The 14,317-nt window shown below is 55.0% G+C and overlaps 2 protein-coding genes across 2 annotated transcripts in view; one reads left to right on the top strand and one right to left on the bottom strand.

Annotated features, from left to right (window-relative positions):
- Window positions 1-2,240, top strand: part of Gjd3 (gap junction protein, delta 3, 31.9kDa) — a 3,286-nt gene extending 1,046 nt beyond the window's left edge. The window contains exons 2-3 of the mRNA XM_013037167.1: window positions 645-804; window positions 2,214-2,240. Of these exons, the coding sequence (XP_012892621.1) occupies window positions 645-804; window positions 2,214-2,240 (187 nt within the window). The remainder of the gene's footprint in view (window positions 1-644; window positions 805-2,213) is intronic.
- Window positions 2,241-7,583: 5,343 nt separating this feature from the next.
- Window positions 7,584-13,741, bottom strand: Rara (retinoic acid receptor, alpha). Its single transcript, XM_013038119.1, has 6 exons — window positions 13,602-13,741; window positions 11,522-11,682; window positions 11,139-11,315; window positions 9,829-10,033; window positions 9,002-9,160; window positions 7,584-8,545 (listed from the first exon to the last, which is right to left on the bottom strand). Exons 1-6 carry the CDS (start codon window positions 13,711-13,713, stop codon window positions 8,328-8,330), a joined length of 1,032 nt encoding a protein of 343 aa, XP_012893573.1. The 5' UTR covers window positions 13,714-13,741; the 3' UTR covers window positions 7,584-8,327.
- Window positions 13,742-14,317: the final 576 nt, after the last annotated feature.

The following is a 14,317-nucleotide window of genomic DNA, read 5'->3' as shown; positions in this document are numbered from 1 at the left end:
TGGCACCGCCGCGGCCCCCACTGCGCCGAGCTGCCCGCTGCCTGCCGAGCGAGGGCCGAGTCCTCGGGGATGCCCGGATCCCGGCGGGGTGCGAAGTCGGGGGGTGGGGTGGGGACCAGAGGAAGGGGACAAGGAGGCCGGCAGCTGGCGACCTGGTTAGGGTACCGGGAACCTAACCAGCATTCTCGGCCCCACAGGAGTAACTCTCTGGCGTTGTCCATGAGTGTGCACCCAGAACCCTGGGGGCTGTGTGCATGCACGCGGAAACCCCGCTGAGCTCTGCGCACGCGTACCGTGCATACACACACCCTGTGCAAGCTGCACCCACGCACGTGTACGGAAGTGCGCACACATACACGAACTTGCCCCATCCCCCAAGGAAGTTGTGTGCTTACACGCCTGGGTGAGTTGTGAACGTGTGTGTAACAGACGGGTATGGCGGCTGTGAATTCTATGCGCATTTTGGGATGCTGTCCTGGGGAGCCGAGTGCACGCATTGTGGACCTGTACATTCGGCCCCCGCTCTCTGCACGCCCACACGTATACGCTGCACATGCGCACTGCGCATGCCGAGGCCTGGGGAGCTCTGGGCGCAGGTGTGCGGTGGCTGCTCTCAGTGCCTGGATGACCAGGATCCACGGCCACGGTGGGCCCCGGGTTGCCCCTCCCTGCGTACAGCGACCTGTGATGGTGTTCCTTCTGAAGGAGCTCACATCAACCGAAGTTCCCAACCCTGTAGATCTGTACACGCACACATCCCCACGCCAAGCACATGGCAGGGCCCCAGATAGTGATGGAGTGGAGGTGAGAGACCATAGGAGGAAGGACTAGTGTTATTCTTGTCTTTTCCATCTGTAAACACACACACACACACACACACACGCTGCTGTTCTCCCAGTCTGTAAACGTGGTCAAGGCCCTGGCATCCTCAGGAAAAAGCTGCTCCTGCCCCGACCCCTCCCAGCTAACTCTTCCTCCCGCCTAGGCCTTCCAAGAGCTCAGAGGGGGCCCACTCTTCCCTGCCTCTTCTTGCCCCCACCTGTCTTCTTCTACCACCCCAGAGGGCCCACTCTCTACAAGCTCACCCGGGACCAAGTGACCAATGCAGAAGCTGCCATCACAGCTGCTGACCAGGCTCTGCCTTTGACCGCCACACCACCACACTGCCCATTTCTGCCTCTCTGCCTCTTTCTGAAATTTCATGCACTCTCTTTCTTCCTTGAGTCGGCTTTTTTGTGTGTGCCAGTATTGGGACTTGAACTCAGAGCCTCATGCTTTCCACAGAAGGGTTTTGTTTTTTGTTTTGTTGTGTGGGTGTTTTTTGTTTTGTTTTGTTTTGTTTTTGGGTCCGGTTGTGGGGCCTGAACTCTGGGCCTGGGCGCTGTCCCTCAGCTCTTCAGCTCAAGGCTAGCGCTCTACCACTTGAGCCACAGTGCCACTTCCAGCTTTTCTTTTTGCTTATGTGGTGCTGAGGAATCGAACCCAGGGCCTCAGGCATGCAAGGCAAGCGCTCTACCACTGAGCCACCTTCCCAGCCCTAAAATTTCTTTTCTTTTGGTCCCAGAGCAGGACTGGAACTCGGAACCTGGTACCTTTGCTCGTTGGCTAGGGCTCTCCCGGCTGAGCCATGCCTTCAACCCCTGATGCCAAGGTTTCTATTCCTAGCAAGTGCCATGCTGGCTTCTGTTCCTCACTCATGCAGCCTCCCTGCCTCCCTAGCTGTTGCCTGCCTGGTTTTGGTCTTGCTTAGAAGCAAACAACTTGGGGAGAGGCCATCACTGGGAGCCCCCCGTAAGTCAGCACGCAAGTCCCGGGCTTTCCCAGGATGACTTTCCTGCCCCCTGCACGTGTAGGGGTGTTTGGTGAGAAATTTGAGGGGTCTCAGCCCATCCCCTCACATGATCCAACACATACCCATGCTCCCTAATGCCGGGGGATAGGCTCTTCCCGCTCTCTAAAGACAGTCTGCTCTGTGTGCACCACTTGGGCCTCTCTGTGCAAATGCGAGTACGGCTATCCAGCTCTTTTCCAGACAAGTTCATTCAACAAATACTTGTTGAGCACCTGTGATGTGTCAGGCAGCGTCTGGGATCAGCATTACTTGATTAAAAAGCATGTGAACCATATTTCAAGTTTTCCACTAACCACATTATTAAAGAGAGAGAAAAAAGGAACCAGATGTGAATCGTGTTCATAATATCTTATATCTGCAGCCCATCATTGATATGAAAAAGTATTAAGGAGACATTTTCGCCTTTGGGTGGTACTGTGATTTGAACTCAGCGTTTCAGCCTTGCTCAGCAAGTACCTCTGCTACGTGATCACACGCGCCAGCCTTCACATTGTTCTACGAAGTCTCCAAAGCTGGCGTGGACTTTACCCTCAGCACATCTCAGCTTCCACCAGCCATAGCCCCATGGCAGGGCCAGCATGCGCCGCACATCACAGACCTTGATGTAGGGCTGCAGCCGAAAGGTCCCGACCCCCAGGGACCAGCTGCCCATCTACTGACCACATCTGCAGTTCATCACTTTGCCACCTAACCGTCACCTTCCCCGTTAACCTCCTCTCATCACCACCCCTTTAGATGCTGCCCAGGGCAACTCTACTGTCCCTGCTCTGGAGATAGCCTACAGCTTGGCTCTAGCCCCTCCCAGACCAAGCTGATAGGCCCAGCACTCAGGAGGTAGAAAGGCAGGAGGATCGTGAGTTCAAGGCCAGCCTAGATTATACTTAGATCCTGTTTTACAAAAACATAGCAAAAGATGCCAGGCACCGGTGGCTCGTGCCTGTAATCCTAGCTACTCAGGAGGCTGAGACCTGAGGATCACCATTCAAAGCCAGCCCAGGCAGGAAAGTCTGGGAGACTCTGATCTCCAATTACTCACCAGAAAACTAGAAGTGGTGTTGTGGCTCAAGCAGTAGAGCACTCACCTTGAGCTGAAGAGTGCAGGGACAGTACCCAAGCCCAGAGTTCAAGCCCCACGACCACCACCACCAACAACAACAAAAAATAGCAAAAGGCTAGGAAGGTGGCTCAGGGGTAGAATGCTTGCCTTGCATGCATGAGGCCCTGGGTTTGATTGCTCAGCACCACCTAAGTAGAAAAAGCTGGAAGTGGCGCTGTGGCTCAAGCGGTAGAGCGCTAGCTGAGGGACAGTGCCCAGGCCCACAGTTCAGGCCCCATGCCTGACCGGGAAAAAAAAAAAAAAGGCAAAAATAATGGAACCAACTAAAACACAGAACTGCTGGCAATTTCTAATTATGCAAAACTACAAAAACCCTCTGGGCCCCACCTAGGTCTTTTCTTTACAGGGTGAGTGGCTGAAAGGGACTCTATGTGTGTGTGTGTGTGTGCGCGTGCATGTGTGCAAACATCAGCACTGGGGCTTATATTTAAGGCCTGCCACTTACCCTTAGCTTTTTCTACTCAAGGCTCTACCACTTGAGTCACACCTCCCCTTCTGGCCTTTTGTTGGCTAATTGAGATAAGAGTCTCATAAACATGTCTGCCTGGGCTGACTCTGACTCTTCGTCCTCCAGATCTCAGCCTCCTGAGCCACCAGCACCAGCTGCTTTGGTTGTCACAGCTCAGGAGGAAACACCATTGGCACCTTCAAGGTAGAGGCCAGGGAGGCTGCATGCGGCAAGTTGTCATCTAGCCCTGTGTGCCTGGCGCCATGCCTGAGACTCTGCTTTACGCTGATGAACTGAGGACCGGAAAGGACAACCTGGAGCCAGGCACCGGTGGCTCACACGTGGCTCACATCTGTAATCGTAGCTATTCAGGAGGCTGAGATCTGAGGATTGTAATTCAAAGCCAGCTTGGGCAGGAAAAGTCTCTGATCTCCAATCAACCACCAGAAAACTGGAAGTAAAGCTGTGGCTAAAGTGGAAGCCTTGAGCAAAAAAGCTCAGGGATAGAGCTCAGGCCCTGAGTTCAACCCTAATAATAGCATGTGCCTGCGTGTGTGTGTGTGTGTGTGTGTGTGTGTGTGTGTGTGTGTGAAAGAGGACCTGGGACCCAGTAATCCCCAACTGTGAGCCAATCAGCACAGGAGAACACTTCCCCAAGGGAAGTTCCTCAGTGTGGGGACCACTGCCTGGTTGTCACAGTGATCAGGGACTCAGATGGCTTTGATAAAGGAATATGGATGCCAAGATACCCTCTCAAAATAAAGCATTGTTACATCCAAGTTTAAAAGAGACGTTTACAGGGCTGGGAAGGTGGCTCATTGGTAGAGCGCTTGCCTTGCATGCATGAGGCCCTGGGTTTGATTCCTCAGCACCACATAAGCAAAAAGACAAAAAAGCCGGAAGTGGCTCTGTGGCTCAAGTGGTAGAGCACTAGCCTTGAGCTGAAGAGCTGAGGGACAGCGCCCAGGCCCAGAGTTCAGGCCCCATGACCAGACCCCCCCCAAAATGAGAGACGTTTACAGGGCTCGGATGTAGCTCAGTGGCAAAGCACGTGCCTAAGCAAGTGCAATGTTCTGGGTTCCATCCCAGGACCAAAAAAGAAAAGACAAAAAAAATAAATAAATAGAATTTGGAGCTGGGAAGGTGGCACAGTGGTAGAGTGCTTGTCCTGCATGCATGAGGCCCTCGGTTCAATTCCTCAGAACCACATAAGCAGGAAAAGCCAGAAGTGGTGCTGTGGCTCAAGTGGCAGAGCACTAGCCTTGCGCTGAAGAGCCAGAGTTCAGGCTCTGTGACCAACAAAATAAATAAATATAGAATTTTAAAAAGATATATTTATATAGAGAACAATCGAACAATCTCTTTAAATTACCTTAGCCTAGTACCTGGCCCTGGTTTATGTGGAAAATTTGTTTCTGGATTTGGTTTCTGTTTTGTTCTGATATATTCATGAATATTACAGTTTTTGCTGGGCTCTGGTGGCTCATGCCTAGAATCCTAGCTACTCAGGAGACTGAGATCTGAGGACCACAGTTCAAAGCCAACCTGGGCGGGAAAGTTTATGAAATTCTTACCTCCAGTTAACCACCAGAAAACCAGAAGTGAAGCTCGAAGTGGTAGAGCACTAACCTTAAGCAGGAAAAATCTCAAGAACCGCATCCTGAATTCAAACTCTACAACCAAAAAGAAAAAAATCTCGTTTCTGTTTGTTTCAGTGTGCTGTCGTAGCCTGCTAGATTAAAAAGTCCTCATTTACAATAGAAGCACAAACAAATGTATTGCAATACATAATGCATCCCCATTCCTCCTGTGTAATATGTGATATCACACTGATATTTGAAAGTATGCATAGAAGAATTTTATACTTTGATTTGTTTCCTAAAGATGTTAGAAAATATTTCCCAGAGGAAATCACCTCTTCCCAAGGTGCCCTCTGGAGAGGGCCTTACAGAAGGAGCTGCTGCCCCCTTGTGGCTGGTATAGAAATGCTGGGGGCCTCCCAGGGAACCTCTTGTTCTTTGCCTAGGGCACTGAGCTCCTCCTACCATCACACCCACTGTGATTCCTCTTGTGGGGTTCCAGCTATCCAATAAAAAGCTCTAGGCTGAGGTTAAAAACCGGGAGAGCCCTGGATGCCCATGGCTCACTCCTGTAATCCTAGCTCCTCAAGAGGCTGAGATCTGAGGATCGTGGTTCAAAGCCAGGCCAGGCAGGCACAGCCGAGAGACTCTTTTGTTTTGTTTTGTTTTGTTTTTGGGTCCCGTCATGAGGCCTGAACTCTGGGCCTGGGCGCTGTCCCTCAGTTCTTCAGCTCAAGGCTAGCGCTCTACCACTTGAGCCCCAGCGCCACCTCCGGCTTTTTTCTTTTAGCTTATGTGGTGCTGAGGAATCGAACCCAGGGCCTCAGGCATGAAAGGCAAGCACTCTACCACTGAGCCACCTTCCCAGGCCCAGCCTAGAGACTCATCTCCAATAAACCACCAGAAAAATGGAAGTGGTGTTGTGGCTCAAGTGGTAGAGTACTAGCCTTGAGCTGAAGAGCTGAGGGACAGCGCCCAAGCCTGGAATTCAAACCCCATGACTGACAAAAAATTAAAAATTAAAAAATTAAAAATTAAAAAAACAACAACATGACTGTGAGGGAAGGGGTGACATTGTCCAAAAAGAATTTTTTTTTTGCCAGTCCCGAGGCTTCCAAGCTTTTTGTTTATGTGGTACTGAGGAATCAAACCCAAGGCTTTATGCATGCTAGACAAACACTACCACTAAGCCACATTCCCAGCCCAAGCAATGTACTCTGTACCTGACTTATGTAAGTGTAACCCCTCTGTACATCACTTTTTGTTTTTTTGGTTGGTTGTGGGGCTTGAATTCAGGGGCTGGGAGCTGTCCCTGAGCCTCTCTGTCAAGGTTAGCACTCTACCATTTAAGCCACAGCACCACTTCTGGGTTTTGGGTGGTTACTTGGAGATAAGAGTCTCACAGTCTTTTCTGCCCAGGCTGGCTTCAAACGACGATTCTCTGATCTGCCACTAAAGTCACTGCCTGACTTTGCTCAAGGACTCTGCTGTCTCCCGGGTGAAATGTGGAGCAGTAGAAGGGAAGGCCAGCACACACTCCAGGCTCTCATGCAGTCTGTCCTTTGTGCCTGCTATGTAGAGTGGCCTCAGGGTGGACAGGACAGAGGGAGTCCTTCCTGCAGGAGGCTGGATGTGGAGGGGCTGCTCTTGGGGAGCTAGTGTTGGTGTCTCATGCCACCAAACCCTGACCTTAGCCCATGACACCTGACACTGCTGTCATGAAGATCAAAGCCTCTGGCCACTCCCCAAATTGAGTTTCTCTGACAGTGAGTGGCTGTAAGCTTAGCCTCTGGTACCCCAAGGCTGAAGTGCTGAAACCCAGGGACCTACTTTCTCCCCAACTGGGGCTCCCAAAGGCACAGCAGGTTCTCCTGTCAGGTCCCTTTTCCCAGCCTTCCCACCCCCCCCAACCCAGACAGTGTAGACCTCCACATAGCAGGGGCTCTACTTGACCCCCTGTACCTGATCACAAAGTTCTAAAGCCTGCCAGGGAGCACCCTAATATCAAGACCACTGTCCAGGTAGCAAGACACAGACACATGTAGAATAAATAGAACTTTATTCTTTATCCAGTAGATCTTAGTGGAAAGCCCAACAGTAACAGGTGCACCAGCTCCAGGGATGAGACCCCAACCCCACGGCCAGGAGGGCAGGGCAGAGCCAGCTCCCCCAGCCCAGGAATGCAGGGGCAAGGGGAGGGGTCCCCCTGGAGGCCCGTCCTGCGGGGCAATGAGGGGACATGGGTATAGGGTGAGAGAGGACAGGCCAAGGAATGGAGGAACTCAGGCCAAGTGTGTTGCCATCTACTCTGTGTGTGTGTGTGTGTGTGTGTGTGTGTCTAGGGGCCCCGTGGGGTGGGGTGCTGGTGGCTGTGAGGCTGAGGGGGGCAGCTTGGACTCCTTGGCCAGCCCCTTCACAGTGGGGCCGGGAGCTTGGATGGTGGGGGCCTGGCAGGTGGACAGCACCCCGCTCTCACCCCAGGGGGCCCCAGCCTGCCTCTTGGTGGGTGGAGGCAGGTTCCAAAGGCCCTCTCCTTCCAGAAGTGCTGCGGACTCTGCCCACCCTCAGGGGTGAGCGGGGGAAGGGGGCTGGCTTCTGTCCTCACACAGGGAGGCAAAGACAGCCTTGGAAAGTTAGTACTTCACAGTATTAAAGAGAAAACTGAGGAGAAAAGGCTGAGGAGAGTGCAGGGACAAGGGACGGAGAGGGGCGTCCCTGGAGCCCGGTCCCTCCCGAGGCCCCACCCCCTCCAACTTGGAATCCAGCTCCCCGCAAGACACAGCAAAATTCCTTCAGTATAAATGTGCTTAAAATGAAAATTCTTATTTAAAAAAAAATCAAAACCAAAAAAAATTAAAATAAAAACAAAACCAGCGAGAATTAATACCTGGGGGGGTTGGTACTCAGGGTATGTACAGGGGAAGCTCCCCCACCCCAGCCACCCCTCGGTCACCAACCAAGGCAGGGGGAGGGCCCCCAGCTGGGGAGCAATGGCTTATGAGTTCAAAGGATGGAGAGAGAGCCAGGTCCCGGCGGCCGTTTGCTGGTGATGAAGATGTGGCCGGGTGGGCAGGGGCCGTCCGTCTCCATGGGCAGCAGGCCCAGGCCAGGTCCTTCCTGGGCTCCACCTTGCCCCGGTGTCAGCCCCAGCTGTGGGAAGAGACAGTCCATCGCAGGCCCAGATCTCTGTCCACAGTCGCTGCCTCCTCCTCCTGTCCCAAGTTCTGTCTGGGAGGATGGGCAGGGGCAGGGCTGGCAAGGGTTGCATGGTCGGTAGAAGGCAGAAAAAGCCAGGACAGGGGTGAGGGCTGTGTCCATGTGGCGCGGTGGTCATGGGGAATGGGTGGCTGGGCTGCTTCTGTTGGAACTGGGACTGAGGCTGGGACTACAGCTGCCTGGCGGAGGGGCCAGGCCACCCCCGTCCCTTGTCCCACCCCCTGCCTGTCCGCTCAGAGTGTCCAAGCCCTCCGAGTTCTCCAGCATTTCCTGGATAAGAGGCGGCATAGAGCCTGGGATCTCCATCTTCAAGGTGATCACTCGCTCAGCCCCTGCAGGAAGGGGAGGGCAAAGGTCAGTGCACCAGCTGAGCCCTAGCCCCGCCCACAAAGCCCCTCTGGGAGAGAAGCTGGGAATGAGGAAACCAATGCTGCCCTGTGGGTCTCCATCGTGTTCTGCCCTCGCGATGTGATACATGCCGGCTCTCAAGTCTCTAACATGTGGCACTGTGATAAATGGCTCTGACCTCAGGTCCAGGTGCACACTGCCTGCTGGTTTGGCCCTGGCTTGGTCCCCAGTGCTGGGAGCTGACACCTCTGAACACAACCACTGCCCCCCGCACACACACACAGCCCTATTCAGTGGTGTGAACATGCCAACACTGTTGTGGTCTGAATGGGGACAGGTTGGATCCAGACAAGCATAAAGACGTGAGTGCCAGCCCTGCTGTGGGGGTCCAGGCCCTGGGCCTGGGTCAGGAGTGGGTCTTCCAGCACCAGGAGACTCACCCTTAGCACTGATGCTTCTCAGGTCCGTGATCTTCATCAGCATCTTGGGGAACATGTGGGGGCGGCTGGGCCTCCGTTTCCTCACATACACCTTCAGTGCCTCAAGCAGCGGTTCTTGGAGCATGTCCACCCTTTCTGGCTGTTCTAGGTCCTGCCGATCTGGGAAGCACAAAGCCAACCTCTGAGCAGGCAGGCCAGGTCACTCGGGAACACCACTGCACTCCCAGCCACAGCCACTGGAGGTCGCACCTGCCCAGGCCACAGCACAGGAGCCTGGCTGCTCCCAGGTGCCTCCAGGCAAGGCCAGAGAAATGGAAACCTAGGCAGCCCAAAACCCTCCCCTACAGTCCAGTTGGTGGTATGGGGCCAGGTCACAGGAAGAGCTCCCTCACACAGACCCACAGACATCATTACTTGGGAAAGCAGCATGATACACACAAGTGACAGCAACAGCAGATCTTAGTCTGGGCACACAGTGCCTTATTTACCCCTCCCCCCATCTTTATGAGGAAGAGGCCACTATTGATCCATCAGACAGAAACAGATGCTCCAAGCCCAGCAACCTGCTCAAGGTCACACAGCCACCTAGGACTTGACCCTGGGTGGTCTGCCTCTCACTCTTGATCTAGGCACCTAGAAGAATGCTGCCCAGAAACAGGGAACAAGAGGTTCAGGCGTTGGTGTCTAGCAGAGGCAGAAGCAGACACTGCGTCCTGAGCCTCAATGTCCCGTTTGAGAGAGACCTGACAGGCTTCAGTTTCTTAGAAGAGGATCTAGGGTCTGCACCCCAACCCTGGGTCTGGGCCTTGTCCTAGGCCCCTACTCACCTCCACAAATGAGGCAGATGGCGCTGAGCAGCCCGGTCTCAGCATCGTCCATCTCCAGAGGCAGCAGCTGGTTGGCGAAGGCAAAGACCAGGTCGGTGAGGGGACCGAAGCCAGCATTGTGCATCTGGGTCCGGTTCAGAGTCAGCCCGTCTGAGAAGGTCATGGTGTCCTGCTCAGGCGTGTACCGCGTGCAGATCCGCAGGATCTGAGTTCAGGGGAAGCACAAATCCAGGGCTCAATCCCACCCATTCCTAGCACTCCAGCACCAGCAATCCCCAGAGGCCCCTGGCAGGCAGCCAGAGCGCGGCTGTCCGGCAGAATTTTCTGCAGTGATGGAAAGGTTCTGTCTGCACAGCCCACATGGTAGTCACCAGCCCCATGTGACTACAGAGCACTTGAGATGTGGCTAATGCATCTGAGCAACTGAACTGAATCTAACTGTAATTAATTTAGGTTTAAATATAGTCACATGTGGTGAGCTGCGACTGAGCTGGGCAGCGCCAATCTAAGTCACTGCGCCGCTGTCTCCGTGCAGAGAATTCTGAGGGAAAGGGATTTCCAGAACAGAGCCTGATCAACGGCGCGTCAGCCTGAATCACAGGAACTCAATTGTGTAGGTCACATCGGTGCACGGCCTGGACCACACGTTCCACACTCCCATCCCTGGCTGTACCTGGGAGGGAACATCCCTTCTTACGGATGACAGAGGAAAAGGAAGTCCTCCTTCCAGCCTCCACTTGGGCTGTTTGTACTACCCTGCACCCCATCCCTTGCTCGGGTCACGCTGGCAGCTCCAAGTACCTTCCTGTCCCCTGAATCCAGCAGGCCTTTCACCTGCTCCTAGGGGAGGGATGACCTTTCACCCACCCCTGTAAGAACCCACGAGGTACTCCTTTGAGACATCCTTGTTGGGGGGAGGGTAGCAGGGAGAGGCCAGCCCTCCCCCACCTCAGCAGTAAGCAGCTTCAGATCTGTTCACTGCCTACGGCCTCCTCCACTGGGAGGTTTTTGAGAGAAGGGAGGTGGTGTGTTCAAGTCTATGCATTCAGCAATGGGACTGGCCAGGGGGCCCCAGGGGACTCTCATTATGGACTAAATGGAGGGATGGACAGATGGGGAAGACAGACAGGTGTGGGCATAGGTGACCAGGTAAACCCATGTACACCTGGGTCGGCGGACAATGGATGAATGGACAGGCTGATGTGGGAGGAAAAAGATGGCTCTCTGGGTGCTGGCCATGTGGATGGGTCAGTCCCAGACATGTGCAGGGAGGTCAGAGCAGTGCCCAGGGAACAGGAGCAGCCCCTCACCAGGATGTCCAGGCAGGCAGCCTTGAGGAGGGTGATCTGGTCAGCGATCGTGAGGGTGGTGAAGCCGGGCAGCTGCTTGGCAAACTCTACAGTCTTAATGATGCACTTGGTGGAGAGTTCACTGAACTTGTCCCAGAGGTCAATGTCCAGAGAGACACGTTGTTCTGAGCTGTTGTTCTGGGGGAGGGAGGAGAGTGAGAGCCTCCTCCATGGCACCCATCCTCAGCCTGATTCCACCGGCTCCCCGGCCAGCCCTCCACCCAGCCTTGCTTCCTGAGAGCTGCTTGGCAGAAGGGGCAGAGGGCAGAGGAAGGGCAAGGGGAGGCCAGGAGACCCTGGCTGGGGTGAGGTGGCAATGTGAGGCAGAGGGCCCTGTGGCATACCGTAGTGTACTTGCCCAGCTGGCAGAGGGCGGGGAAGGTCTCCTGGTGCGCCTTGCGCACCTTCTCGATGAGCTCCCCCACTTCCGGCGTCAGTGTGTAGCTCTCCGAGCACTCGGGCTTTGGGGTCTCCTTCTTCTTCTTGTTCCGGTCGTTCCGCACAGCTGTGGAGGGCACAGGGCCGTTAAGAGAGCAGCTGCCACACACAGTGCGCACCCCAAGCCTAGGTCCAGCCCAAGCAACTTGCACCAGCCCTAGCTGCCAGCTGCTGAGGTCACCTGGCTGGGAGTAGATGCGTAGATGCCCACACATGAGCGTGCTGGCATGCATGCGCGCGCGCATACACACACACACACACACACACACACACACGTGTGGCAGCCTGTGAGGCCCTGTTCTCCCACGCATCTGTCCCTCCAGCCCACGCGCCAAGGGCCAGTGCTCAGGACCTGAAGCCTCACAATCTGCAACGCTCCTCTGCCTCCCAGGGGGGCTGCCTGCCTTCCAGGCCACACTCTCCCAGGGGGTCCCTGGGCCTGGCTCAGAGCAGCTTGTCTGGCAGGCAGGCAGGCAGGCAGGGACTAAGGGCCCCACAGCCCAAGAGAGTGGGGGGCCCACAGGAGAATCTCTCGGCCCATTAGCCGGGGAGCTGACAAATCACCAGGGGCGCTGAGCCGCACACACCACTCGGCTTTAAAGAAGCGATGGGGTCGTTACCAGCCGATTATCCCAGACACACAATCATTCACAGGGCCATGGTGGTGGCTGCTGACGAGGGAGGAAAGCAGGGTGGGGGTTGGGGGGACTCGGGAGGGGGCAGAGGGGGGGGCGCGCTGGCATAATTTGGAGATCACTCATGTCGATTCTGCAAATTCAATAAAGTGCAGGGGAGAAGAGGGAGAGGGAGAGAGAGAGAGAGTGGGGGGATAATTTGGGAAGAGAAAATTGCAGCTGTGACAAGACGTTTATCATTCGGAAGCTTTAATTCTATTGAAATGGCAGCTGCTCAGCTCCAGGGCACAGAGCAGCAGGGAGAGGGGAAGGAGGGAGAGAAAGGGGGAGTCGGCAGTGGGAGGGAGAGGGGTCCCCACCCTGGTCCTTCTGCAGTGAAAGGAGGAGAAGGTGGCCCTGAGGGAGAAGGAGGTGACGGCCTGCCAGAGAAGGGTCCCAGGCCTTCAAGTCCCAAGTGGTATCACTCCGCCTCAAGGAAGTACCACTTCCTAGACTCCAGACGGGCACTACCAGCCTCCAGGGGCAGGAGCAGGCAGCATACTCCAGCTCCCTTCCGCTCTTGTCTAAGGCTCCTAGTGCATGAGTCAAAATCATCCCCCTGCCCCTCCCCACTTCCCTTCCCACAAGGGGGTAGGGGGTCCTGCCGCCCCCTCCCCCACCCCATCCCCAGGCTCCATGGCAACGGCCACGCAGACAAGGAGGCGTCTGTCAGCGTCATTTATCTCTGACATCATCAATCACCAGTCACCACGGCAACACCCATGATTCAACACAAGAGGGTCTCCCTGTCCAGCCTCTCCCTCCCTCTCTCCCTTCCTAGGCCTCAGCTGAGCCCAACTGGAAGTCCCTGTTCCTCTGGGAATCTCAGAAGCCCAATTCTCTCTTCTGATTCCAAGTCTCAGGCTTACCCCAACGATGGCTTCTGGATCCTTGTGCCAGCCCCCCAAAACATAAGCACAAACCTTGTACCCCACAGAGATCAGGCTCCGCACCTCCCACCCCCATGAAAGATGCCTAATTAAAAGAGATTCAAGTACACCACTGATCCTTACCCCAAAGGCAAGCAAGGGCCTGGAAGAAGGCTGTCCTGAGCATGGGTACACATATACACACGCATGCCAGCACACACAGACGTGCACATGGAATGAATGGTCCCATGCACACTGCACTCCAGCACTGACCCACATCTCAACACCCAGCCAGGCAGACTCACAAACAGGTCCTTGCAGCTACACACAAACCATCTGTGCTATGAACTTGCATGCCACAAGCATGCATGTTCACACATGTGCACACACATCCATACGGCCCCACTCCCTCGAGCCCCACCTGGGGCAGGTGTGGCACTTACACTCCTTGGACATGCCCACTTCGAAGCACTTCTGCAGCCGGCAGTATTGGCAGCGGTTCCGGGTCACCTTGTTGATGATGCAGTTCTTGTCCCGGTGACACGTGTACACCATGTTCTTCTGGATGCTGCGGCGGAAGAAGCCCTGGATATAGAGGAGGGGAGTCAGGCCACCCACACACAGGCGCAGCCGCCTGTCCCAGAGCCTCTGCCACAAGCCTTTGCCCAACACCTGCCTGGGAAGAGGCAGGAAGAGGGTTGACCAGAAGGACTCCTCAGAAGAACCTCACAGAGTGGCCAGTGTATTCCTCCACCCCGCACCCATCTATCCAACTCCTCCCTGCTGGGGGAAAGGCTGCTGGAACACCAGAGGCTAATGGGAGAGAGGCAGAGTTCTGGAACCCACAGCCCAGGACTCAGAAGACGGCAGGAAGAGGCCAAGAAGGCAGAGACAGAGAGGCAAGACACACATTGACCCACCAGACACAGGCCGGGACCAGCCAAGACCTAGGAGCACGTAGAAAGACTGGACAGAGGCTGGGAATGTGGCTTAGTGGTAGAGTGCTTGCCTTGCATGCATGAAGCCCTGGGTTCCATTCCTCAGCACTACATAAGCAGAAAAAGTTGGAAGTGGTGCTGTGGCTCAAGTGGTAGAGTGCTGGCTTTGAGCAAAAGAAGCTTAAGGACAGTGCCCAGGCAAGAAAGAAAGAGAGAGGGGC

The sequence above is a fragment of the Dipodomys ordii genome, unplaced genomic scaffold, assembly GCF_000151885.1.
Source record: "Dipodomys ordii isolate 6190 unplaced genomic scaffold, Dord_2.0 Scaffold7, whole genome shotgun sequence".
Lineage (NCBI taxonomy): Eukaryota > Metazoa > Chordata > Mammalia > Rodentia > Heteromyidae > Dipodomys > Dipodomys ordii.
Note: the sequence above shows the minus strand (reverse complement) of the source record. Positions and strands in the feature narration are given on the sequence as shown.